This window comes from Bos mutus, chromosome 3 (genome assembly GCF_027580195.1).
Source record: "Bos mutus isolate GX-2022 chromosome 3, NWIPB_WYAK_1.1, whole genome shotgun sequence".
Classification (NCBI taxonomy): Eukaryota; Metazoa; Chordata; class Mammalia; order Artiodactyla; family Bovidae; genus Bos; species Bos mutus.
Genome location: NC_091619.1, coordinates 3,931,148 through 3,948,632, shown reverse-complemented (window position 1 = coordinate 3,948,632; position 17,485 = coordinate 3,931,148). Strand labels below are relative to the sequence as shown.

Sequence of the window (17,485 nt, the reverse complement as noted above, 5' to 3'; positions counted from 1 at the left end):
CCCATGCACCACAATGACTGAGCCCAAATTCCTAGAGCACTAGAGTCACAACTACTGAAGCTGGTGCTGTGCGAAAAGAGAAGCCATCACAGTGAGAAGCCTGAACACCATGGTTCAGAAGCCCCCGCTCACCACAGCTAGAGGAAGCCCGAGCCCAGCAATGAAGACCCAGCACGGCCAAAAAAAAAAAAAAAAACCCTGTTACAATTGCATTTCAAAGTTTCCTTGTGAGCCAATAATAGTGTGTTTCATATATGGAAAAGCACAAGATCTTCCACCAGTTTTGGTCCCTTCTCCTCAACAGAAAGATTAGTTGCAAGTTCTAAAATAAGGCAGCCCCTCCAAACACAGCATAGGGCTCACTAAATTCTACCACAATGTAGCCAGCAGGGAAATTGGGTTTCTGCCAGCTGACCCACCCTGCCCACCTCCATCTATCTGTGATTTTGGCACCAGGACCTGACTGCATGGAGGGATGTTCTCTGAAATTATGGAACAAATCAGAAGTAAAATGTCCATCAGCTATTAAAAGTCAATCATTCTTGCGCAGGGGTCATGCTAATCTTCTCTGTATTATTCCAATTTTTTTTACAGGGCAGCAATGGAGAAACAGACATACAGAATAGACTTATGGACTTGAGGAGAGGGGAGGAGAGGGCGAGATGTGTGGAAAGAGTAACACGGAAACTTACATTACCATATGTAAAATAGACAGCCAATGGGAATTTGCTGTATGGCTCAGGAAATTCAAACAGGGGCTCTGTATCAACCTAGAGGGGTGGGATGGGGAGGAAGACATGAGGGAGTTTCAAAAGGGAGCGGATATTTGTATACCTATGGCTGATTCATTTTGAGGTTTGACAGAAAACAGCAAAATTCTGTAAAGCAATTATCTTTCAATAAAAAATAAATTAATTTTGTAAAAAGTCAATCATCCAAGTACAATCTGGACTAATCCATCCAAATTTGGGGTAGCCTGACACAACTACATCTTTTCTTTGCACTATAATAAGAGTTACCAGTCAGAACCACCCAGAGAGGCTTGACATCCCTTTCCCGGAGACAGCTAAGAAAGGGAGAGAGGGGAGGACATTTCTGCCAAGGCTGGGGGTTTGACCGAGGTGATTACACAGATCTCTTCCCGGCTCTTGCAGTGTAACCACCTGACTCTGACTTCTTGGGAAGAGCAGAGTGACTTAAGGCTTGAAAGAGATGACCAATCCTCGGGGCACAGGCAGAAAAAGCCCCAGTGAGACAGGAAGCCTGCTGGTTTCTGATGCATAAACTAGACAGTAGAGGCAGCACTTGGCTGGCGGGAGCTCTCTCTGCTCTGGCTGGTGTCTGAGAGCAGCTACCGGGCTCTCACCAGACTCCCTTCCTTATCCTCACTGGCTGATGGATCCCAAAGGTCTGCTCTCCTCGAATGTCCTGCTGCTTTTCTCTCTGATTATTGAGCTGAGCTGCAGAACAGGTAAGTGTTCATCTGTTTGAGGGCTTGGGTCCTAGGATTACCTACCAGGAATCAGCTATAGCTTCCTAGACAGAGAGAGAACTCAGCGGCCAGGGGTTGTCATTTGGCTGCGGGTACGGGGCAGGGGGGTAGGCGGAGGGCTGTGATCTGCTGCCTCTTCCTCAGAGACTGAGTTCCTCCTACCTCTGTCGAAGAGGAAGGAAGATTGTGAGTTACTGGGCTCCTGGGTCCGAGGCTTAGCCCCGCCAGTCCTAGCTTCCAAGGAAACCAGGAGTTCCAGTCAAAGACACCGGTCACATTCTAGACTGGCCTCTCTGGGTGAGAGGCTGCAGTCAAAGTCCCGGCTGAGTGGTTGGTTTTGTGTGAGTATCCTTTTGGCAAAGGCCCAGGCTAAGGGAATGAGCTGGAGAGAGAGGGAACTCTGGGAGAAAATTACTCCTACCCTGTCCTGGATGGGGATCTTCACACACACACACGAGCAGACAAACCAAAAACATGGTCCACCTACAAGAAAGGGCTGTAGCGGGAAGAGAGGGTAAAACTGAAAACCCCAGGCAATGATTGGGAACAGATAGTGGCCACAGCGTGGTTGTGCTGGTGGCTACTTTCCTGGAAGTAGCATTCCAAGGCAGCAAGAGGGGAAGAGGCCAGGATTTTTGGAGCCCAAGGCTGGTTACAGTTAGTGAGAAATGCAAATCAAGAATGCTCAGAGTCAGAGTAGCTTCAGTGTAGAGCCAGAGTGTTTGGAACTGGACTCTGCTCCTATCTTTCTGGTTTGCTGGCATTCTCTGTTTAGTAGTTTTGTGAACTACTCTGTTTAGAGCTTTGAGAAAAGGTGTTTGAAAAAGAAAAAGCCAAGCAAGGAGCAAACTGGGCTCACTAAGGAGTGGATGAGCATCTTCTTTCTGCTTAGATGCCTTCAGACTTTGTTTAGACTGTGGGAGGCAGCCTAAAGTGGAAGCACCATTGGGGAAAGAGGGAAAATCCTGAGGCTCTGAATGTTTTGTTCTTGGGGATTTCAAGACCGCAAATCCATTATGGACTTTTCCAGGAGAAGCCCAGAGATGTGCTGAGGTTATCTGAGGGGCTGCACTTGAGATTGATCTTTTGACAGATTCCCAGATGAATAGCTCTTCCTTGGCCCTGCATTTCCTCAGAATCAGGCAGACTGATGGCTCTCGCTGCCCAAGGTCTCAGAGAGCAGTAACTGAACTCAGGGTTCAGAAAGCCATATGGAACTACTTTAAGCCATAACGAGGAGATGGCTCAGATGGTAAAGAACCTGCCTACAGTGCAGGAGACCCAGCTTCAATCCCTGGGTCAGGAAAATCTCCTGGAGAAGAAAATGGCGACACACTCTAGTATTCCTGCCTGGAGAATTCCATGGACAGTGGAGCCTGGCGGACTACAGTCCACGGGTTGGCAAAGAGTTAGACATGACTGAGCAACTAACACTTCACTTCACTTCACTTCAGGAAGAGTCAAACCTTCCTGGGGGCACCCCATTCACGACTCCACCATTTTTGGAATACTTTCTGGTGACTATCAGGAGTGACGGGTTTGAACAGTGAACTGAACTTTTCTATCCCTGTGCTGACTTGCCTTCTGGTCAGCCTGGCCCTGGCATCTCAGGTTCTGCTGACAGCTGCTGCAGGCAAAGCTTCGGAGGTCACTGGTTAGTAAGAAACAGCCCAGCCCTTTAAAGGCGTGTCTATCCAATCAGCAGTGTTCATATTTCTTACGATTGTCTTCTCTGAAATATGTACAAAAATTTTATACTGTTTTTATTTTTAAACATGCACCCTCTTGTGAAACCCCAATAAAACCCAGACGGAAATGCTTTGCAAATGGGACAGGTCAACCATGACAGATTTACCCAACCAAGAAGCCCACTTCTTGTAAAATTAGTACCCACTCCCCTTCCCATCTCTACTCAGCTCACCTTCCAATTCCCAGTCAAAACTGTAAAAATCAAAAAAAGCCCACACTGAATTCTCCATTTCCCTCAGTGATACATTTTTTAATAGGCTTCTCTTTTTCAGAGCAGTTTTGGGTTCACAGCAAAATAATTGAAAAGTACAGAGATTTCCCATGGCCCTCACATACACATAGCCTCTCCGATCATCAATATCTCTCACCAGAGTGGTGCATCTGTTACAACTGATGAATCTACCCCAGTAGGACTTTTTATTCTTTCATTCAGGTCCTCCCCACTTCCTCCACACACATAGGAAGAGAAGTGAGGGGCAAGTTGCCGGGAGGGGGGGCGGTGGTTCTAGACTTTGCCCAATCTTGTGTATTCACTGAACCATTCTACCCCAATATTTAGATCTAGGCACTTTTATTTCTCAAAAGTTTTAATACTGTGACATAACTCCACTGACTTCACTATCTCCGGTGTTAGACTGAAAATCAGAACTTCAGGGCTATTTGGTTTTATCCATAGATTGACTTCGGACAATCCCATTTGGCAACTATCTATTAGGACACATGGTATGCCTGGCACTAGGTGACGTGTGGGGTAAAATGTACCACCACAGCCTCTGCCCAGAACTTGGCACAGAATCTGGCACACGAGAGTCCTTCTACAAATGTTTGTTGAATGATTAATGATAGTATGTACAGAACTTTCTTGCTATATATCAAACACTGTTGTAAGTACTTTATGTGTATTATTCATTTAATTGTACCAACTCTGTGAGTTGGTATTGCTACATTATGATTTTATAAAAGAGGAAAAAGAGGCACAGCTTCTGCTGCTGCTGCTAAGTCGCTTCAGTTGTGTTCGACTCTGTGCGACCCCATAGATGGCAGCCCACCAGGCTCCCCTGTCCCTGGGATTTTCTAGGCAAGAATACTGGAGTGGGTTGCCATTTCCTTCTCCAATGCATGAAAGTGAAAAGTCAAAGTGAAGTCGCTCAGTCGTGTCTGACTCTTAGCAACCCCATAGACTACAGCCTACCAAGCTCCTCTGTCCATGGGATTTTCCAGGCAAGTGTACTGGAGTGGGGTGCCATTGCCTTCTCCAAAGAGGCGCAGAGTAGTTAGTAATTTCTCCTTAATCACACAGCTTGACTCCAGAGGCCTCAAGGAATGAAACGGGATAAGCTTATGTTTAGGGAGGAGAATCCTAAAATTTGTATCCAGGTCCCATGGTAAAAATTAGATTGTGCTGCCTATAATTGAAGCATATGAGTTGATGTTAATTGAATTGAAATTAAATATAGGAATTCACAAAAGGTGAGAGAAGTTGGATAAATCAGAGAAGGAAGTAGAAGGCATATGGAAGTATTTGATCTGGGATTTGGAAAGTAGATAGAAACATCTTTCGTCATGTAGTTTTTTGTTTTTTTTTTTTAAATTTTTTGTTAACTAGTTTGTTTCTGGAGGAGTATCCTACGTAGGTCTATAAAACTTCAACAGTATAAAAGGGTATTGAAGAGAGATTTGTCTCGCTGTTACAGTGGTGAACAAAACAGACACAGACCCTACTCTTAGAAGCTTGTAATTGCATAAGGATAAAAAGCATTGAAGGAGAGTTAAAAGTGTGATGGGTGATGTGAAAGGAGTGACCCAAAGTGCACTGGAAGTGCATGGCAGAGAAGCCTTATCACAGCCAAGGATCAAATGTAGAGGCCTGAAGGACAGGAGGAGTTAGCCAGGCAAATAAAGGGCAGTGACTGACTTTCAGGCTGGGGAACGGTAAGCGCAAATATTCTAAGATAGAAAGACCCAGCAGCATCAAGGAATGGGACTAGAAGGACACCTGGTAGGACTTCAATTTAAAAAGGAGACTTAGACACACTATCTTATCTTTGTGAACCCAAATTTCCCATAGGAACTATGAGGGCTCTGAGTCCTCCCTGAAAGAAATGCTGTAGCAAGACGCCCAGTGTCAGGGCTGCCCCCGACCAAGAAAGGTTATCACTAGGTAGAGTCCCATCTTATGAAAGGGTTGGCTAAATGCTACTAATTTCAGGAAAATATCCATGGGCTCATGTGAATCACTCTACTTTCTAAGTAGAATTGCCCTGGAAGGAAAGTGAGTTGGTGTTAACAGCTACAAATGTTTCCTCCAGACTCTTTTAGTAAACAGGGTCTGACTGAATCACAAACCCACTGGAAAACACTCATCAGGCAGTAGGATGTTTCAGGAGCTGGTACTCTACTTGAAGGGTTTTATGAACCACTTTAAAGTCCCCACTTGTTTTTCCACTCTTGCTCAGGTGTCAGTGAGGTCACACACCCCCTACAGACCCGGCCACTCACACACTCAGTTGTTACATCATCATTCTTTATGTGGGCTGTGGCATGTGAGGGTCTGTTCTGAATGGGGTATTGATTCCACTCCCCATGACCAAGTCTGCTTAAACCACTCATCCTGTCATTCTCATCTGCCCTCTCTTTTCTTCCCTCTTAACCTCTTCTTTTCTATAAAAAAATTAAAAAATTTTTTCTCTTTTTTTAGCTACTTCTAGCCCCATCCTCTGTCTCCTCTTCTCCTGACTCCCTTCCATTTCTAAATTCCAAAAACAACCATGGTGTAAAGAGTCTGTTGGATTAGGTGGGTGGAAAGCACTCACAGGACACAAGGGAGGGTGGAGGCTTATGGTCTATAAATGGGTATCATTTTGCATTTTCTTCTTCTCCATATCAAAATTGATCTAAAAAAATCAACAGTGTGATGGTAATTCTCAACCTTGATTTGAAGCCCAGATTCCTTTGAGAAGTGACATTCATGGCTATGCTCCCAGAAAAAAATGTACATATGCTTACTTATATGATTTCTATATTCAATTTAGGGGGCCTGTATACCATGTGATATTTCTACTTGCATGGATGGTTCTAGTTTTCTGTCATCCCTTTATTGGTAGAAGTTTAGGTTCAGGATTCTTGGGTATTATATGTACCACATTATCTGGACAGCCAGGCATCCATAAGTGCGACTAGAAGGAATTTCAACACGTTCTTTTACATATCTTTGTAAAAATAAAATACCAGCACCAAGAATAGCATTCCTTGTCTAATAAATTAAGCAACTGTTTAATTAGGCACTCTGTTTCAAGAGTTGATTTAATAGCGATATGCAAAAGAACAAATGCTAATTGTCTTTTCACCATTCCTTAATAGTTATGTGCCATGAATTCCCTAGCAGTCCAGTGGTTACGACTCAGTGCTTTCACTGCTGGGGGCCGGGGTTTAATTCCTGGTTGGGGAACTAAGATCCCACAAGTCACATAGTGTAGCAAAAAAAGCAAGAGCCAACCATTCAAATCCGAATTTTTCTTTTTCCCAACCTTTAAATCTCTAGTCTGATATCAGCAGGGCCCTTCGCAGGATATCAAAGCATTTTGCTATCAAGAACATCTGAATCTGTTTGCCCAAATTTCCAACAACCCATCTTAACCACAAGTTAATTGTGCCTTCTCTAGGTGTCTGCATTATATAAGCAGTTTTATTGTACTCTTTTGACTTTCTTATCAACTAGAACAATCTGTGCTCTCTCTGAGTCATGGGCTCCTTCTCTTATGAACATTAGCTTGTGATTAATTTCAGTTATGAAGTTTAGCCACATATGGGTCAAAGCTAAATAAGAGGGATTTTAATCAGATAGCATGGCTTTTAGCATTCATAAATTGAACAGATATTTATTTAAAACCTATTACATGCCAAACACTGCTGTAGGTCCTAAGGAAAAAACAATGAACAACATGAACTTCTTCCTCTTGAGAAGCTGGCATTCTAGTACAGGGGGAGACAAAAGTAAAAATGACCAAATATACAGTATAACATCAGACAGTGATAAGTGCAGCAAGAAAGGATAGGATATAGACAGGATCATCAGAGCAGGTCTTTCAGAAAAGATGATTTTTTTTTTTTTGAGCAGAAATCTAAAAGAAAATGAGAGTATGAGCTCTTTAGATACATAAAGGAAGAGATTTCCAGAAAGAGAAAGAACAATAAATGCAAAAGCTATGAGATGAGAATGCTCTGGATGAGTTAGGGACCAGCTGGAGCTGGTGTGGTCATAGTGTAGTGAGTGAAGAGTGGACAAGAGATGGAGTCAGGGAGGTCCAAGGGACTGGGTTATTCAGAATCTGTGAAGCCATAACAAGGACTATGGATTTTGTTTCTCTTTGAAGAGAGACAAAATCTGACATAGTTTTAAAAGGCTTCTCTGTCCATTGTATAGATGCAGGAAGATTTGTTGGAAGACAAAAGAAGAGCCAGGCCTGTGATGATGGTGGTAGAAATGAAGAGGGTTGGAAGTTCTCAGATGCCGGATATATTGTGAAGGCAGAGCCAATGGGATTTGCTGATAGATTGAATATGGAATATGAAAGGAAGAAAGGAGTCATGGGTGATTCCAGTGTTTTGGCCTGGGAATTGTAATGTTTGCAGTAGAGGCTACAGAATCAAGAGTCCATTTGCTAAGTCTAAGATGCCCTTTAGACCTCCAAACACTAATACCAATTGGTGTAGGCAGTTTGGAATACAGTGAAAGATTTGGATGGGAGATACATCTCTGGAAGCATTCCAGAAACCTGTCAAACTATGCGACTATTAATAGATAAGTGTGGCTGGGAAAGAGAAGAAGTCTGAGTACTGATCCCTGGAATGCTCCAATTTTAGAGGTCTTTAAGAGCAGAAGATTTTGGTCAAGGAGACTGAGAAAGGGCAGCCAATGAAATAGGAAGAAAACCAAAAGAGTGTATTGTTCTCTGGGCCAAATGAAGACAGCGTTTCAACGGGGAGATGTGAACTTTCTCAGCACTCTTGAGAAAGCAAGATGAAGATGGAGAATTGACTTAGTATCATGGGGTATACAGTGACCTTGACAAGAGTGATTCCAGTGAGGAGTAAAGAACGAGGCTTATTTGGAGTGAGTACAAGGAAAAAATGTCAGGAGATGGGAACAGAAAGGATAAATACACATTAAAGAACTTTAGGATAAAGAAAAACAGAGAAATGGGAAATTGGCTGGGGATGGACCTGGGATCAGGGTTTTTAAGATAAGGGAAATTACATGTTGGTATGTCGGGTGTTAATAGAAATAACCCACAGTGTACCATAACAATAACAAAATTGATGATGCAAGGGGTGGCAGAAGTTTCAGGAGCAAAGCCTTGAAGTGGGTGAGTGTTCCAGGAAGGAAGAGGCCAGCCTTACCCAAGAGCAGAGACCATCCATCCAAGTATGTGGGTTGACTTGATAGTGGGAACAAATGGAAGCTCTCTTTTCGTTTCTTTTCCTTTTTCAGTGAAATGAGAGGCAGGTTCATCAACTGAGGTTGTGGGTTTGAGGAGAGAGGAGGTGTTAAAAAGTCAGCAGTAGGATCACTTACAGTGGTTTGAAAGATTTGGGTGTGGTTTTTTTTTTTTTTTTGGCTTGACACTTTTGAAAAAGAGAAATAAAATAATTTCTCTCCCTCAACATTATTATATATCTCAATAACTTTTTGGAGAGATATGATTCCACAGGCTTGCCTCCTCCTTGACTCCACATCCCTTAGACTTTTCCTTTTCCTTCTCATTTGAAATGATGCTTCTGTAATCTTGGTCTCTTGGCCTCACAAGCTCAGAATTAGTTTCAGTTACCCTCTTTCCTTCACACTATTTATGAGTAAGTCCCCTATGTATGAACGGGTTAAATCCCCTATGTGTGAGTTACATTCCGAGAGGGAGCTCGTAAGTCCAATTTGCTCATAAATCCTCTTCGTTGTACCTAGTTAGCCTAGGTACTCAACTAATACAATTGGCTATATAGTACTGGACTGTACTAGGTGATGATATTTTTCACACAAATAATACTTTAAAAACAAGCACATAAAAAGCATTTTGAGAAGATCATGTATACACTGCTATGTTTAAAATGGATAACCAAAAAGTACCTATTGTATAGCACATGGAACTCTGCTTGATGTTATGTGCCAGTCTGGGTGGGAGGGGGGTTTGAGGGAGAATGAGTACGTGTATATGGGTGGCTGAGTCCCTTCACTGTTCAATGCTATGACAACATTGTTAACTGGCTATACCCCAATACAAACATTTTGGGTGCTAAAAATTAAAAAAAAAATTAAAAGAAAACATTTTTAATCTTATAGTATAGTACCTTGAAAAGTACAATAGCACAATACAGTGAACAGTTGGCATATAAGGGCACATTCACATCTTTGAAAGTTTGCAACTTGAATGTTCGTATGTAGGGGACTTACTGTATCCAGTGGTGGTGAGAAATCTGGCTGAGGAATTAATCTGGTTACTAGTTATACAACTTTAGGCATGTCATTTAACTTCTCTATGCCTTAGGTGCCTTAACTATAAATCTGAGTTGATAGAATTCCCTCCTAGATCATAGAGACCAAGTATTGTAGATAGTCTATACAGCTCTATCACAAGACTTCCACTGGGATTTTTTAAATACTGAGAATGCAGTGAGATCCTCATGACAGTCCTTATAAACTACTAAGGATCTGGCAACCCCAGAGATTGGCCAAGAGGAAGAGAGAGACGCTCCAGTCTGTTTTTCCTGATGCACGGACGTAAGTCTCAAAGCTTCTATGATAAGATACTTCCCTCTCCTTCTTTCCACAGGTGAGGGCTTGACCAGTTCCACGAAGACGATTCTCGGGCAGCTGGGAAGCAGCGTGCTGTTGCCCCTGGCATCTGAGGAGATAAGTAGGAGCATGAATAAGAGCATCCACATCCTTGTCACAATGGCAGAATCACCCAAAGACACTGTCAAGAAGAAAATAGTGTCCCTAGATCTGCGGAAAGGTGGCTCTCCACCTCTGAAGGACGGCTATGAGTTTCATCTGGAAAACCTGAGCCTGAGGATCCTGAAGAGCAGGAAGGAGGATGAAGGCTGGTACTTTATAAGCCTGGAGGAAAATGTTTCAGTCCAGCACTTTAGCCTGCAGCTGAAGCTCTATGGTAATGACGGTGGCTTCCTTGGCCCACAAGGAATGCCATAGTGCCTTGCCTAAGAATTCAAGCTTCTCTCAGAAGCAAAGGGTGTTCAGAATTGGAAGCAACTTGAAAGACATCTCAGTCTAGGGTTAAACAGGGTTTCAGGGAAAAGTTTTAGAGGTTCACTAAATTGGTCCAAATTGCACATTAGTAATAGCTGATTAGCACTAGTTACCTTTATTCCCATTTTCTAAAGGAAAGGAGCCCGGCTGCCTGTATGCTAGAGGGCCCGGAGCCCCAAGAGTCTCAATTTACAAATAAGATTTTGTTTGAAAATAGTGGGTTTTTCTTCTGATTTTTAAAAGTTTGAATACCACTGATAAGCAAAACCTCTCTTTCATAGGCGAGGACACTGAAATCAAGAGATAAGTGGTTTGCACGTGCCTACTCACATCTGTGTAGGTGGTTCACTCCACTAGGGGTCCTGGGAGAAGGAGAGCTGAAACTCAACCCACACACCACTCACCAAGCCCTGCATCCTGGCAGAGGATTGCATCTACCTGGTGGAAGAAGTATAGTTTTCTCACTTAAACAAAGGCCCTGGTTGTGAAAAAAAAAAATCGCCTAGTTGCAGAACTTAAACTAAAACCTAGGTCCATCTGAATCCAAGGCCAGTGGTGTTTTTTTTTTTTTGAGCCTCTTTAACTGCCAGCCCCTCTTGAGTGCACCCAGAGTTTGTCTCTTCAGTCCTAAAGCTCCTTTGAATTCCCAGGGATCCTGGCAGCTATGTGTGGTGTCCTGCTTCTAGGTGGGTCAGGAAGCCCCACACACACAACATTTCTTTAAAATTCTCAGGTACCACAAGATGGCACGTCCCTCCCCGGCCTTCCCTTGGTATCTTCCCTTTAAATGTCTGCAGAATTCCCACAGCCCTTAACCAGGTATCAGGGTGTTCTGATCACTCCAGTAGTGTCCCCAGGGCAAGGCTGCTGTAAGCACAAAGGTTACACATAGGTTTTCTAGAACGATTCACTGTCTTTGTCACATCTTATCATATTTTATGATCAAATTCTCACCTTAGAAAATATGTTCTCTGCAACCATGGTATTCTCTCAAGTCAAAGAAAGAGGCTGGATTTTGGAATCAGACAGACATAATTTCAGATCTCAGCTTGGCTGTTAAAAGTTGAGTGGAATTATGTAAGACACTCTACTTCTCTGGGACTCAGTTTCCTCATCTATAAAATGAGAATAATTAGAACTAGGATAATAGTTGTTGAGAAAGTTGTTGAAAAGATTAAAGAACATGATGAGTGTGAAATTCTAGTATTCTGCCTGTCCTATAGTAGTTACTAAATAAAAAGGACTTTCCCTTTTACCTTGCCAATTTTACATCCTTAGAGTGAAAAAGTTTGGTAAGGCCTGTGGCTATCCCAAGTTCAGACATCCTAAAGCACTTGCTATACACACACACACAACACACACACACACACACACACACACACACAGAGTACAGATGAAATCCCACCACTGAAAAGTCATTCTTTTAGATATAGAAGGTAATACTTTAGCCATGGACATTCAAACCCATGGGGGAATAAGCTGAGAGCAAACTCCCCAGATGGAATACAGGAGAGCAACCTAAATTAGAAACAAGAGGAATGCAAGGGGAGCCCTAACAGTCTTGGTGGGAGGGAACTAAAAGACAATATTTCTCTTCTTTGTTTTATCCCTGGTCCTGGAAAGGAGTATAGAGGGGTAGTAGGGGGAGGGAAGGTGCGAAATAGTAGGTTCCTATTAGAAATATATTACACCACAGATCTATAGGGAGGGAAAGATGCTGTTAGGTTGCATTTTTTCTAACAAAAAGGTTAAATCACCATTCCAGAGGATTCATTTCAGTGATGGCTCTCTTCCTCCCCCTTTTGACAGAGCAGGTCTCCACTCCACAAATTAAGGTGTTGAACACCACCCAGGAAGACGGGAACTGCAGTCTCATGCTGGCGTGCATGGTGGAGAAAGGGGACCACGTGACTTACAACTGGAGTGAGGAAGCAGGAGTCCCCCTGCTGAGTCCCACCAATAGCTCCCACCTCTTGTATCTCACTCTTGGCCCTCAGCATGCTAACAACGTGTACATCTGCACTGTGAGCAACCCCATCAGCAACAGCTCTCAGACCTTCATCCCTTGGCCCAGTTGCAGCTCCAGTCCCCCAGGTAAGTGTCTGAGAGGCAGCTGTTACGCCACGTTGATATGGACTCAGTCTCCACCTGGACCAATGCTCTGCTTCCATAGCCATGGCCTTCACCTTAGGAACAACACTTTATATTTTCTCTATGGTTTGTAAAAGCCTCCTATGTGCATTCAGTGAGTGGCTACTCTTCATAATGAGCAAGGTGTCGTTATGCTCCATTCATAGTTGAGAAAACTGGTGAGAAATGATGGAACTAGACCCAGAGCCCTGGGTGAACCCTGCCATCCCCTCCTGCCTTGGCACCAACCTACAAGGCTGGCGGGGTAAGGGAGTGTGGGCGGCAGGTCCTGACTCCCAATTCATGCTCCACTAACAGTGGGACGGTTCTACACCATCAATAAGCATTTATCAGTCACCTGTGCTGCAGGAAATTGGGAACAGATATGACATACAACCTCTGCTGTCCAGATAATACATGAAACATGTGCTCAATACTGAAAAGCAAGATGTAACAAAGGGAAACATTTTATGAAATGGACTGTGACTCCCGCAGCAGGTCAGAGGGTCAGGGGAGTCAGATCTCTGACTAAGACCTGGACTGTGAAGCTTAGGAAAGTGGTAAGTCATAGAGCACTTTATTGTTGAGACAGCATTTCAATTGTATGATCTCTTTTGTTCCTCACAATGGCCTTATCAGATAACTGTTGTCATCATCCTCATTTTATTACAGATTAGGAACTTGAAGCTCGTAGCCTGTAAGAACCCTTCCAAGTTTTTTCAGCTTATAAATGGTAGTCAGAACCTAAACCTAGATCTTCTGACTAATCTTTTTCTGGAAAGATAAAGCATCATTATTCTGTTATCAAAAGGAAGGAAGGGCTGATTAAGTAAGCCCATCTCACCACTTGAGACTGGAAACAGACCACTGAGCCTTTTCACTAAGATCTTGCGTCCGTGCCTCAGGTAGGTTCAGGGGCAGAAGAACCAGTGTGCTGGCCCTGCCAGTCATTACCTGTGCCCTGATATTCTTCCTTCTGCATCCACTGAGGGTAAACAGGAATCATTCCAAGGAGACTCTTGCCCACAGTAGCCTTGATGTATATTTGGAAGGCTTTTCCAGATAACCAAGGATCTAGGGACAGGGGAATCCAGCCAGGTCATGCCCTTCAGCATAGCATATCCAGTCAGCAACTCCCCTGAGGTATTCCAGATGGACTGCTGGGGAAATCCACCTGCCTTCTGCATCTAAGAGCTCCTTGGTGAGCCTCGCCCACTGCATGTTACCTCTCCCAGCCACTCATGGCAGAGTTGGCCACCTGTCCACTCACATGAGGTGTCTGGCTGCTTGCCTACCTTGTGCATGAACCACATTCAGAGGTTCTCCCCCGGTTCAGACCTCTCTCCCTGCCCACAGCTATTCAGAACGTGCTGGTGGGATCAAGACAGCAGTCTTTCATGAGTGTAGAGTTTACAGAATGTAAACTCCAGGGGATCACAGACCCTTCATCCCTGCCTGACCCTGATCTCGGGTGCCTGCACCCCGTGTCTCCATTCAGTGTCCCCACAGACACTGCGCCCACGCTGAGGGGGATACCAAAGTGTGCCATCACAGAGCTACCACCCTGACTCCAGCTACTGTCCTCTTTCGCCTGGCTTTCTACAATAGCCTTCTTCCTGGTCTCCCTGCTGCCACCCTTGGCCCCCTGCAGTCGGTTCTCTACCAGCGGTCAGAACTAACCCTTGAAAACAGTACCACGAGGAGCATCGTTTTCTGTTTGGATTACTACTGGATCTCAGATGTCACAGACCAAGCCCGATATATAGCAGAGATCAAATCCTGAGCCTTTGGAGTGGGAGCACGTTCTCTAAGACCCTAGACCAGAGAACTAACCCTAGGGAGTATCAAATAGTGAGAACTCACAAAAGGAAACCACTTGAATACAAGACCCAGCATCACCCAACCACCAGTAGCACCCTGTGCAGGACACCTCATCTAAAGAACAAACGAAACAAAAATACAAACCCAGTCATCAGAAAACAAGATTACTGCCTCACTCAGCCTTGCCCATCAGAGGAAAAACAAACAAAAACTCAGCACAAATCTCACCCTATATGAAGCTTACACAAACCACTGGACCAAGCTTAGGAGGGCAGAAATCAAAAGGAAGAAAGAATTCAACCTTCTTCAAGGAAAGAATTCAACTTTACTTGAAGCCTGGGAAAAGAAAACCTCAAACACAGTAAGTTAAATGAAAATAATGAAAAGGCAGAGAAATACTACACAAATGAAGCGACAAACTAGAAACACAGAAGTCCAAATAAATGAAGAGGAAATAGACAAACTACCTGAAAAAGAATTCAGAATAATGATAGTAAAGTTGATTAAAAACCTTGAAAACAAAATGGAGAAAATGCAAGAATCAATTCACAAAGACCTAGAAGAATTAAGGAATAAACCTACAAAGACAAACAACACAGTTACTGAAATTAAAAATACTCTGGAAGGAATCAGTAGCAGAATATCTGAAGCAGAAGAATGAATCAGTGAGCTGGAAGATAAAATGGTAGAAATAACTTCTGAAGAGCAGAATAAAGTAAAAAGAATGAAAAGAACTGAGGACAGTCTCAGAGACCTCTGGGACAATATCAAACACACCAACATTTAAATTATATGGGTCCCAGAAGAGGAAGAGAAAAAGAAAGGGTATGGGAAAATTTTTGAAGAGATTATAGTTGAAATTTCCCCAACATGGAAAAGAAAATAGTCAATCAAGTTCAAGAGGCACAAAGAGTCCCATACAGGATAAACCCAAGGAGAAACATGCCAAGACACATACTAATCAAACTAACAAAGACTAAACACAAAGAAAGAATATTAAAAGCAACGAGGGAGAAGCAACAGGTAACATACAAGGGAAACCCCATACACTTAACAGCTGATCTTTCAACAGAAACTCTGCAGGCCAGAAGGGAATGGCAGGATATATTTAAAGTACTGAAAGGGAAAAATCTACAACCAAGTTTACTGTACCTGGCAAGGATCTTATTCAAAATTGATGGAGAAATAAAAAGCTTTTCAGACAAGCAAAAGTTAAGAGAATTCAGTACCACCAAACCAGCTTTACAACAAATGTTAAAGGGACTTATATAGTCAAGAAATACAAGGGAAGGAAAAAGATCTACAAAATCAACCACAATTAAGAAAATAGCAATAGGAACATATATGTCAATAACTACTTTAAATGTAAATGGATTAAATGCTCCAACAAAAAGACACAGAATATAAACTCTAGATCCGGTGTTACCCTTGTTACTTACAAAGATAAGCTGCTTATCCTAAGACTCAGATTCTTCATCTAAAATAATGCCTGAACATTTTTCTTGACTATGTATCAATTATGTGGACTCTCATTTAATCCTCACAGCAATCAAATAGTATTAATATCCCCACCTTACAGATGAGGAAACAAAGATATGCAAAAGTCACACACTGAGCAAGTGCCAGAGTTGAGTTGTCTGATCCTGAAATCCTCATGGGTAATATCAGAATAGATGATACACTTTTAAAATGCCTTATAAATCATAATAAATATGTGTGTTTTTCCTTTGTGGCTGAGAAAGTGGTAGCCCTCACCTCAGCACAGCCTTCTCTGGTCATAGCAACCCTCTTAGGGCACCAAATGTTTTACCCTGACCCATCTCAGAAAAGAAGAATAATTCTCTTCATGTTCCTCAGTATGCTTTAACAAGAATTTACTTAAAGTATCTCAAAGTCTTGGCCATAAAGCTTCTGCTAGAGACACTTAGCTCAGGACATTCTTAAAAAAAATATAAAGGGACTTCCCTGATGGTCCAGTAGTTAAGACTGCACTTCCACTGCAGAAGACATGTAGCTCAGAGGATAAAGCATCTGCCTACAATGCAGGAGACCTGGGTTTGATCCCTGGGTCAGGAAGATGCCCTGGAGAAGGAAATGGAAACCCACTCCAGTACTCTTGCCTAGACAATCCCATGGACAGATAAGCCTGGTAGGCTATAGTCCATAGGGTTGCAAACAGTCGGACATGACCGAGCGACATCACTTTCTTTCTTTCTAGGGAACTAAGATCACACATAGCACATGACATGGACAAAAAATAAAATAAAAATTGAATATAAAATTTTTAAAAAGGAAAGAAAAAAGAAACGTGTAAAGATGCTTGAGTGGTCCATCTAAACCACTTTGAGGACTGAGTATGCACTAGTGTGACCAGATTTACTGGATATGGAGCAGGCCTTCATGAGATGGGGGAGGTCAAGAAGCAGCAGAAACATGGAACCATGGGAAAACCCTGTCAGGACCTCAACTCAGGCATTAAGGCAACTACTCAGCAGCCATTACACTTTCTTGGACCTCTGTTTCATTATATGTAAACTGAAAAGGGTGAACTCCTGAAGTTCTTTCCAGAGTAAATAGTCTATAAGTCCATTTGTATGTACATTGATAAGAAATGCTAATGAAGGATTACCAAGGTATATATTTGCTAGGGATGTTGTAAAAAGGTGCTGTAAACTGAGTGACTTACATAACCGAAATCTATTGTTTCACAGTTCTGGAGGCTAGAAGTTCAAAATCAAAGTGTCAGTAGTGTTAAGTTTCTTCTGAAGGCCATGAGGGAAGGAGCCGTTCCATGCTTCTCTCCTTGGCTTGGAGATAGCTGTCTTCTCCTTTTGTCTCTTCACATTGTCTTCCCTCTCTGCGTATATCTGTCCTAATTTCCCCTTATTAAAATGACACCAGTCATGTTGGATTAGGACCCACCTGTAATTACTTTCAGAGAAGGCAATGGCACCCCACTCCAGTACTCTTGCCTGGAAAATCCCATGGATGGAGAAGCCTGGTGGGCTGCAGTCCATGGGGTCGCTGGGAGT

At 42.9% G+C, this 17,485-nt stretch overlaps 1 protein-coding gene and 1 non-coding gene across 2 annotated transcripts in view; one reads left to right on the top strand and one right to left on the bottom strand.

The window, feature by feature from the left end:
* Positions 1–505: 505 nt before the first annotated feature.
* LOC138987311 (U6 spliceosomal RNA) lies at positions 506–615 on the bottom strand. The gene has a single exon (XR_011463802.1). It is a non-coding gene; the product is annotated as a U6 spliceosomal RNA (small nuclear RNA).
* A 678-nt stretch (positions 616–1,293) lies between these two features.
* Positions 1,294–17,485, top strand: part of SLAMF1 (signaling lymphocytic activation molecule family member 1) — a 39,458-nt gene continuing 23,266 nt past the window's right edge. The window contains exons 1-3 of the mRNA XM_005903890.3: positions 1,294–1,471; positions 10,066–10,404; positions 12,312–12,596. Coding sequence (XP_005903952.1) covers positions 1,396–1,471; positions 10,066–10,404; positions 12,312–12,596 — 700 coding nt within the window. The 5' untranslated portion in view covers positions 1,294–1,395. The remainder of the gene's footprint in view (positions 1,472–10,065; positions 10,405–12,311; positions 12,597–17,485) is intronic.